At 46.8% G+C, this 10,644-nt stretch overlaps 1 protein-coding gene across 1 annotated transcript; it reads left to right on the forward strand.

Moving 5' to 3' along the window:
- The first annotated feature begins 6,341 nt into the window (after nt 1-6,341).
- LOC143689976 (uncharacterized) lies at nt 6,342-6,854 on the forward strand. Its single transcript, XM_077167993.1, has one exon. The coding sequence runs from the start codon at nt 6,342-6,344 to the stop codon at nt 6,852-6,854; it is 513 nt and encodes a 170-aa protein (XP_077024108.1).
- Nucleotides 6,855-10,644: the final 3,790 nt, after the last annotated feature.

Genomic DNA, 10,644 nt, shown 5'->3' on the forward strand with positions numbered 1-10,644 from the left:
CCTGGTTGCTGTTGACTTTGCTTGGTTACCCTGGGAGCAGCTCTCAGCAGTGTGGGAGGGGGGAGTCAGGGAGTTGGACCCAGGCGTCCAGGCAGGGGTGGGATGGCAGCCCCGCCTGTGTGGCAGGGATCCTGCTAAGAGGCTGCAATGTTAACCCCTCCTGCCCTGGCAGTGGCTCATGAAAGGAGGGTGTGCCCAGCCGTGGTTTGGGAATGGAGCCCTAATCCCCCTCCCCCTACCACATCTGTATTTGGTTTACAGAGAATGAGTCTCCTGTCCTCAAGAACCAGACGAGGGCACCACTCCCTCCCTGGCTGGGCATCCCGACACAGAACCAGGCATCTCACCCCCGTGACACTACCCTTGCTGTGTATCACCTCTCTCACTCTTCCTCTTCTTTGGAGGGGCTGGACGTGGGGGGCCAAGAGCTGAAGTCTGAAATGTGTAACTCAGGTAGCAGATGGGGACAGGGAAGCTAACACAGGGAACAAAACACTTGAGATAGCCTCGAAAGGAAGAGTGACTCTAGAGTTTCATCTGTCTCTGCCATCCTCTTTGTCTAGATTTGTCTGACTGTCTGCCTGTCTTTTTGTCTCTGGTGGATATTTGTCCATCCATCCCTCTTGGTAACTGTGATTTCTCCCTTCTGAAGCCTACTCTGTCCCTAGCCAATGACAGGAGCCTGGGGGCAATGCCCAGGAACTCCCGCCCAATGCTGGCTCCTCCTCTTGCTGCCTGCACCTACTCTACCACCCCTCCCCAGGATACAACTGGGGTCTGTTCACTAGAGCAGGCTGGAAGTGAACCAAACAGCAGAGGAAGATTGGGGGGCAGGGCAGAGGGGCCTTGGGAGAGGCTCAGATTCTTCTTCTCTCCTACCCCCCACCCCATCCCCGATCCTGTAGTGAGCCAGTGTTCTGTCCAGGGATTCCAGGAGCAGGCTTGGGAAGAGGTCCTTTCCCCACTGGAAACTGGTGGAGGGGGCTCCTTTAATTTCCCTTTTCCTTGGATCATTCCTATTTCTAGGCTTTGCTTAGTTTGTAACTGTTCCACTCTGTCACCTTGGAAACTGGAGAAATGACATCTCAGGATCCTAGGATCAGGCTTCCTTCGCTTTCTTCAGCACAGAGCAAAGACCAAAAGGAGAGTATGAAGAAAGGAAAAGGAGCCAGACATTTGTTGCACCTGCCCTGACTTTGCTATATTGCCCTAATGTTCACCTTTGCCCCCTCCCCACCAGCATAGGACACTGAATAGGCCATTTTCCCATGCCCAGTCTGGTCTGTGGGGGATGTCCTGTCTTGTGCCATGCTCAGAGGTGGCTGGCAGATGTCTGCCGGAGGAGGGGGGAGGGGAGAGGGGGAGCTTGTTACAGCCCCTAAGGACGTCATTAAGGCACGGATGTGCTGTCGGGGCTTGGCGACCAGGGCAACCAGGGAGACTGCGATGAAAACATGTTTTGTACAACATAGGTCTTCTCCTTTCCCTTCCTCCCCTCCTCTCCTACCTCCTCCTCCTAGGCCTGCTGTGTGCCAAGGCTGGTGCCAGCCCTCCCCCAGTGCTTGTTCAACTCCACCCTTTGTGCTAGGCCTATTGTGCTGCTTGCTAGCTTGTTGACTCTCCCGGAGAATAAATTTTATGGAAGTGTCCTTAGCGGCCCCAGTTCTGCTCAGATCCCTATAAAGAACAAGGCCCTGATTCTGAAACCCAGGATTAGCCTACACAACTCTAGGAATTATTCCCTGAACATGCATCATTCATTAATTCAACAAATCTTTATTAAGTATCCACTATATGCCTAGCACTGTACCAGACACTGGAAATACCCAGGTGCGGTCTCTGTACTTGCTGGCTCACTGTCTGGTGGAGGAATCAGACATTAACCAAGTAATCCTCCAAATTGCAACTGGAATAACCATTATGAGCAGGCATGTGGTACGTAAATGAATAGTAGGAGGCTCTTTCCCAGCCAGGGAGATTAGGAAGGTTTCTGGAAGAAAGGGAGGGAGGGAAAAGAAGGAAGGGCAGCGGGAAGAGCATGCACAAAGCCCTGAAGTCGGGTCCTAGCTCTCAGCCACCACCCTCAGAAAGAAAAGGGGCCTTTCATTCCTGCTCCCCACCTAAGCTTCAGCATGCCATGAGGGAGAATGGCAAGCAGAACACTGAGCCAGCTGGTCATCTTGCCCTGGAATGAATCCACCCATTCCTTCATCTCCTCCTCCAGAAAGGGAAAGAGAAGAAGAGATAGAGAAGAGGAACCCACAGGCTTAGGCCTGAGATTATACGACACAAAACAAGGCTCTGCCTTGGCAAATCCCCCAGTGTGAGGGATTCCTGCCTTTGCCCAGCTGGAGCCTTACCAGACAGAAAAGCCTTCTGTGAGCCTGCTCTGCCATGCGCCCGCCCCCAGCTCCCCTGATCCAGCCCTGACCTGTCCCACTCCCTGCGGGGAGCCTGTCTGCTTCCATGATTGCCTGGAGTATGTGTGAGGTGTGTCATTCCAGGTGTCTGCGCATGGGTGTAACTGTCTGTTTTGCACAGAACCTCTATCCAGGGTTTGGGGGTTTATCTCTCCTCTGTCCACTGTGGAGCTTCCAGTTCCTCACGCCCTGACACCAAGGTTTTATACAGGGTTTGGAGAGCGCAGAGGGGCCTGGGATCGAGGGCCCTTTGGAGAAGGGAGAAGGCCTTTCTGTGGCTGTGCCTCCTCCAGAGCTGCAAAAGAGACCGTGGGAGCAATGTGGTTAAGTTCCAGCCCTGCTCTGACCCACTTCCCTTTCTGTACCTACATCCCCTGGGGCCAGGGTATTGGGTGGGGCCAGCCGGCACCCCTCCACCCCATCCCGCATACCCATAGCTTGGACTTCCCCTTGATGGAAACTCCCAAGATTCGGGTGTCCTGCCTCCCCTGCCAACTCCCACCAACTGCCTGGTCCCATTCAGCTTCAATCAGATCTCCCTGTCTGCCAGCTCTTGGCCAGACGACATCTCCTTTCCAGCCCCACAGGGTCCCCAAGCTGTGGGCCTACTCTCTGGGGTCATCTTTGATGCCTGGCTGCCCCTTCTGATGGACTTCTTTGAAGAAAAGGTGTGGGGCCAGAGGGATGGTTGTTGAGAAGCCATCCTTTGTGTCGGGCCTTGTGCTAGTCATGTGCATTATCTAATTTAACCCCTACACAGAGGTGGCAATTATCTTCCTCATTTCAAAGAGAAGGAAACAGAACCAGAGAAGTTAAGGAAGTTGCCCGATATCGCAGAGCAAAGAAGTGACAGAGCTAGAATGGGAACCCAGGTCTCGGTGGTCCTGAGCTCTCTTCACTAAAGCAAGTTTCCTCCCCTTCTCTTGCAGCTGCCCAGCTCTCCCTTGGCTGAGAGATTTGGGAAATGCAATTCAGTCCAATTTAAGTAAACATTTATTGAGCATCTGCTATAGGCCAGGTGCTGACAAGTGCTGGAAATACAGAGAAGGTCCCTGCCCTCAAGCTCTAGGGGGGAAGATGGACGTATAAACCAGGAAGTGTCAAACTTCAGGATAATGATCTGAACAAGGTATCACGGACTGGAGAAAGAAGTGATACTTTTATTTTCTCTTTATGTACAGAATATCCAAATATAATGAACAGTATAAACTGGGATAAAGTGAACATCTCTTTAACAGACATCCAGGTGAAAAAGAAAAGAGAACATTTCCTGAACTCTGGGAGCTTCTCATGCATGTCTTTAGATCAGAATCTCCTCTCTCCCCTAGGAAGAAATCACCATCCTGACTTTCACAAATTATTTCCTTGTTCTTCTTTATAGTTTTAGCACCTACGTGCGCATCCTTAAGTAATACTGATTAATTCTGCCTGCTTTTTGAGGTTCGTCTAAATGTGTTAATCTTTTAGGTCTTACTTATTTTGCTCCACACCTTGTCTGTGAGATATATCCAAGTTGTTGCACATAGTTTTCTTTTGTTTGTTTGCATTTATTGTTGGATAATATTCAATTGTCTAAATATACTTCAATTTAGTTTTTATTCTTCTGTTGATGGACATTTGAGTTGCTTTCAGTGTAGGCAATTATAAGGAGTGCTGCTATGAACATTCTTGTACATGTTTCCTAATACATACCCGCAAGGGTTTTTCTAAGAACTGAGTCAAAGTGCATGTATAGGCTCAATTTTATCAGATAATGCCAAACTGTTTTCCAAAGTGGTTATCCCAATTACACAGGAAGCAGAACATTCTAATTAGCAACAGGTATGGGAACAAGAAGACCCACAAATTTACTTGCCTAAAACCCTTGGGTGGTTTTCCCTTTTCAATCGGAATACTCTCTGACCTTTTACCGTTATTGCTTTCCCCTTTGCTTATTGCACTTGCTGTCCTTCCGTCTCTGGAATGTTCTTCCATTAGATATCTCTATGGCTTCCTCCCTCACTTCATTCAGGTCTTTGCTAAAATGCCACTTCTCAACACCACCTTCCCCAGCCACCCCATTTTATTTTATTTATTTTGTCATTTATGTATGTATGTATTTATTTATTTAAAAAATTAACAACAAACAAAAATATTAACATATCATTCCATTCTACATATACAATCAGCAATTCTCAATATCATCACATAGTTGCATATTCATCATTTCTTAGAACATTTGCATCGATTTAGAAAAAGAAATAAAAAGACAACAGGAAAAGAAATAAAATGATAACAGAAAAAAGCAAAAGATTATACATACCATACCTCTTACCCCTCGCTTTCATTTATCACTAGCATTTCAAACTAAATTTATTTTAACATTTTTTCCCCCTATTATTTATTTTTATTCCATATGTTCTACTTGTCTGTTGATATGGTAGATAAAAGGAGCATCAGACACAAGGTTTTCACATTCACAGAGTCACATTGTGAAAGCTATATCATTGTTCAATCATCATCAAGAAACATGGCTACTGGAACACAGCTCTACATTTTCAGGCAGTTCCCTTCAGCCTCTCCACTACATCTTGAACAACAAGGTGATATCTACTTAATGCTTAAGAATAACCTCCAGGAAAACCTCTTGACTCTGTTTGGAATCTCTCAGCCATTGACACTTTGTCTCATTTCACTCTTCCCCCTTTTGGTCGAGAAGGTTCTCTCAATCCCTTGATGTTAATTCTCAGCTCATTCTAGGGTTTTTCTCAATCCCTTGATGCTGAGTCTCAGCTCCTTCCAGGATCTTTGTCCCACGTTGCCAGGAAGGTCCACACCCCTGGGAGTCATGTCCCAGCCATCCCATTTTAGATTGCAGACCTAACCATTCCTTATCCCCTTTTCTGCTTTATTTTTCTCTATTACCCAACTTCCTAGTTCCATCCACGCTCAGGCAACACTCCCTCAATCAGCAAGCAATTGACAGACTCTCTCTCCCCTAAAGCCCATAATGGCTATTATATTCAACTATTTGGGGGTTGTCCAGCTGCCCCTCCTTATTGAGCCACCTCCTTCTGAGTTACTTTTTATCACATCACCCTGTTTTTTTCCCATAACCATTCTCATGCTCTGAGATAAATTAATTTATTCATTTATTTACCTGGGTCTTTTTTTGTCCCTACCACATTACCCCCTACCCCTCACTCTTATGGGTGCCCTGTAAAAGAGGAAACTCTTTTTTTAACCAGTGACTGACACAAAAGAGACCCTCAAATAATAATTGCCCCAGTTATTTTTGTCTCCCAGAGACAGACGGACACCTCCATACCTGGGACATACCCTCTCTGGAAACTCCCAGAACTATTCATCCCATTTCCCCTGCCAACTTCCAACACCCCTGGCTCAGTCTTCCAGAGTGCTTCTGCTGCTGCCATTGTCGCTGCTGCTATTTCTTCCCCAAGTGCCCTTCAGAGGGTTGCTTGAGGACCTGAAGCAGCAGTTCTGGCCAACAGAGTTGGAGAGTGATGGGCAGGGGTCCACATTCAGGCAGCTGTCAGGGGCCTGGAGCTCATATATATATATATATATTACTGAATGAAGCAGAATGTTTCACAAATGATAGAAACTTGCCAGGTGGAGAAGAAAGGGTAGGCACTCCAAGCAGAAGGAACAGTGTGAACAAGGGACCAAAGGATGGGAGGCATGCAAGTGCACGTCATATCTGAAGAACGTGTTCTGGGCTGGTGCGGTTGGAGGGTTTTCATGGAGGGGGGAAGGGCAAGAAAGCATTGCCAGGCAGGCCTGAAAGGGGAGGGCTAGAAGAGGAGGTCTGAGCTCCCTGCAGAATCAAGGCTCAGCTGTCTTAGGTTTAATCCTAAGACACTCCTACCCCCAACAGTCCGTCCCTCCCCTTCACCCCAGCCTGGCCGCTTCTGCTGCTGAATGGACTTCTCTCTGGGTCTTCGCTTGGGACCTCGAAATAAGAAGGCTGCCCACCAACAACCGCCTGCACCCTCCCGACACAGCCCACTGGCTGTCTCTCCCTGCATTTCCTACCCCACCTCTGTCTGTGCCTGCCCCTGTCCCGCCTGTCCACCTCCCACCTGCTCCTGCACTGCCTGTCCCTCTTATGCAGCGACCTGCCCCTCCTGTCCCAGCCTTCCAGGCCCACCCTGCATCTGCTCCTGCCCTCCCTGCCCCGCCTGCCCCTCCTTGGCTTGTCCCCATACGTCCTGCATTCCCTGTACTGGTCTACCCTTGAACAGCTCCTACTCCTCACCTTGCCCCATATATCGCTCCAAAGGCCAAGCTGCCTGCCCCAGCTTCCGCTTGGGCTGTGGTGACAGCTGCAGCTGTGGCCGAGGGGCTGCCTGGGCGTCTCCAGCTTCCACTGGCTGCTGCAGCTGCTGCTTTAGGGGACAACGCACCTCTCGGGGGCACTGTCTGATAGTCTAGATGGGCTGATATCTGCTGAGACATTGTCAGTCTCCTACGGAGGCCGGCTAGGATGGGGCTTGAAGCAGCAGCTCTGGACAGAGAGGGGAGAGGCTTCACCTGGATCCCTCACCCAGGCAGGTATAGGCAGCAGACTGCACTCAGCCTCCTGGGCCCCCTCAGTGCTGGGGGGTGAGAAGGGACATCTATTTTGAAGTTCATTACTGGGTGAGCACCTGCTGGCTCCAGACCCACCTCCTCTGCAACATCTGGAATGGAAAATGTTCTCAGAGCCTCCCCCACAGTCCCTAAAGGTGAGCAAGTTGGCCATTTCTTCCCCTCTATTCAACATCCACTGGAGACTCTTCTGTGCTCGGCTCCTCTACAGGTCACATGGATAAGATGGACTCTCCCTCCAGAGGAGGTAGGAGATCATTTGTCCAGGGGTCATTTCTTGACCCTTGAACCTCCACCATATCCCCCTGATTGCACCAAGAGTTCCTAACCCCCCGACATCTCATCTTGAGTCAGTGGCCCTTGGACCAGATGAAGAGGCTGAGAAAAGGGTTCCTGGCTCCTCCCTCCCCTGGAACATTCTGACATTCTTCCTGGTCCTGAGCTTCTGGGGACCTGGTGCTTATTGCCGGGATTTCTCATCCTTCAAATCTCTTGAGAGCTCACCCAGCCTCATGACCTCAATCTGGTAGCAATAAGCCCATCTGTGGTATCCATGCCTTTCTGATTTGTGGATGAGGGGAGTTGGGAATCCTTGATTCAGGCTCTCAATTATTCTATCCACACATAGTTATAAGTTCCCTGACTCTGAAGATTTGGAGAAGCCACCAAGAGGAAGGTGGAAGTGAGAGACCAGGTATCTGCCTAGGACTGGATCCCAGGCTGAGAGCCCCTAAGTCCCCCTTCACATTTCTCAAACTCTCTGGCTCCTGCACTAGTTTGTTTCAATATATGCTTTCTTAGCCTCCTTCTCCGGGGTCCTTTGTTTTTTCCTTTCTATTTATGTTTATCTTCCCTTCTATTTTTCTACTTTGCTCTCTCTACTTTTGTTTCCTTCTTTCTATCACTGGGTTATTCTGCCTTCACATAACTTGTTTCTCTAAGTCTGTTTTCTCTGCTCTCAATCCCTCTATTTCTCCTTCTGTTGTCCCTTCTAATTTAATATCATTTTAACAGGTATCTCTTTTCCTTCTCCCCTTCCCTGTCTCGCTCTCTAGCTTCAGCTCTGCTTTCTTCCCTCATCTTTCCACCTACCCCCATCTCTGCTTTTCTCTCCTATTCTGTTCCTGGGTGCATTTTGTTCTCTCTCTTCCATGTCAATTTCTGCTTTTTTGTCTCTCCTCCTGACTTTTATGTCTAGCTGTTTTCTCACTTCCTATCTCTCTTTCTGCCTCCCCATATCTGACTTGACATCTCTCACTCTCTTTTTATCTCTCCCTAGATCCTGCAGCTGTCTGCACACTGGGCCTGTGTCATGTCCATCACACTGCTGGCTGCCCAAGGGCCAGACATTGAGCCCTCCAGTGTCTGTCTGACCCACATGCACCCCATGCCCTCAGTTAGGCAGACCAGCCTCCCCTTTCCCCACCCACTATCAGCTCTAGGCCTAAATCTCTGAAAAAATGATGCTTCTCTCAACTTATTCTGAAAGTTAGCCATTAAAAAGAACAAATTAAGCATTTGTGCTACCTTTCTTGTATAAACGACATTTCAAGGTAGCTAAATATCTCTGATGGAGAAGACTTCTAATTTATGGAAGAAATCTAGCTAACAAATGTGGAATTAGAAAAATCATCATTTTTGCAAATGATTGATCAGTTGATCAATTCCCCATCAATGGACAAAGCCAAGGAGGATGACTGATGAAGAACTTCGCAATGGAGAAATCAAGTTATCATCACCTGACTCCACTGATGAATCTTAGCACCATTAAAAAGGGCACAACCAGGCACTGTGTAGCTCCTGATGTGATACCATCTGGAGCACTCAGCAGCACCATGAAGGATTCTTGCCAAATAAAGAAACAGACAAACAAAAATGAACATGACTCTAATCAAGCCTCTAAATTTAGCTAACTTCCATTCAACAGGAAATACAGAGGATGGAGGGACAAATTAAGTGACACACAAGGAAGCAATCAAACATCCGGAACGTGAGACATTCTAAAGGTAAACTGACCCAGATTTTTCAGCTAGTCAATGGCTGAGGAAAATAGTAAGAGGGGACTTAAAAAGACCTATCCACTAAATGGAACATGTGGACCTTGTTTGGTTCCTGATTTGGACAACCCAAATAGTAAAAAGACATTTTCAGATAGTTGGGGACATTTAATTATGGATTGGGTATTTATGATGTCCAGGAATTAGTGTTAATATCGTTAGATATGAAAAAGGCTTCGGGGTTATGTAAGAAAAGGTCCTTATTTCTTAGAGATGCATGCTGAAGTATGGAGCAACATGACATTTTTTATTCTAAATATTTTGGCAAAGCGAAAAAGGACAGAAGGAAAGGAGGATAAGGGGCAAAAGTGGCAAAATCTTAATAATTTATGAATCTGCATGATGAGTATATGGGGATTCACAGAACTATGTTCTATACCTTTATGTATATTTGAACATTTTCCTAATAAAAGTTTGAAATGATGCTACTCTAGTAACTTGCAGAGTACGCCCACTTCCCTGAAAGCCAGGACCAAACCCATCATTCTACCCATACAGATCCCAACCCTCCATACCCTCTACTAGCATGTCCCAGAGCTGGACTGCTGCTTGGAGGTTGCCCTTTATCCCTCTAGTCCTTCCCTGGCACATTTCCCACGTTCAGGACTTTTCCCAGCTGTGCATCACAGGTCTGAGGTGGTCAGGGAAGCTTTAAAGAGTAAGCATATTTTGAACGGGTCTTAACGATAAACAAAGACAGTCTAAAATAATGTGGTCTTGCTTTTGGTCTCTCTCTGGCAGGTACTTCTGAGCAAAATGCAACTCAATAATGGGAGAACATGGTTCTCATTTCTAGGAAACAGAAGGCAAGGAATGTAAGGTCATCCTGTCCCATCCCCTGCCTCCATGAGGAGTAACCTCCACCCTAAAAGACAAGAGCACCAACAATTGAGAGACTTGGTATCATGGGTTCAAAAGGCTGAAGCCCAGGGCTGGGATGGAGGGCATTTGGGTTCACCAAGTCCACTTTTACTGAGTAACCTTAAGGAAATCATGTTTTTTGAATCTTAGTGTTTCTAGATAAAAGTATGAGAATCATTACCCCTTTCTACACTCCAGAAATTTACCAGCTAGGGATGAAGTAGAACTTCGGAACTTGTAGAATATAAATCTTAGCTGCTTACTTTATCATAAGAAAGTATTTCACAAAATGTAATCCCAGGCGCCCCTACATTCTACTCTCTATGGCCCAGGAAGGAGTCATAATGCCCATGGAAGGTCAAAGCTTTAGTATAAAGAAAACAAACATTTGCTAATCACCTGTGCAGGTATTTAAACTCATTTAATCATCTCAGAGACTATATAAGCTATTCGGATTGATTATAAAAGTTTTGGTAAAGCATGGTGGTGATGGGAGCACAACACTGTGGATGCGGTTAAAGCACTGAATTATATATTTGAATATGATATATTTGATCATGGTTAAAAGGGGAAATTTTAGGTTGTATATATGTTACTGCTATAAAAATTTAAAAAAAAACAGGACTGTATAACACAGTGAATCCTACTGTAAATGATGGACTATAGTTAATAGTACAATTATAAAAATGTTCTTTTGTGAATTGAAACAAAGTACC

Source organism: Tamandua tetradactyla, chromosome 7, assembly GCF_023851605.1.
Source record: "Tamandua tetradactyla isolate mTamTet1 chromosome 7, mTamTet1.pri, whole genome shotgun sequence".
NCBI classification, from domain to species: domain Eukaryota; kingdom Metazoa; phylum Chordata; class Mammalia; order Pilosa; family Myrmecophagidae; genus Tamandua; species Tamandua tetradactyla.

Bases quoted from the DNA above. Each gene is read 5' to 3' on its own strand.
- LOC143689976 (XM_077167993.1), top strand. From the start codon at position 6,342: ATGGACTTCTCTCTGGGTCTTCGCTTGGGACCTCGAAATAAGAAGGCT.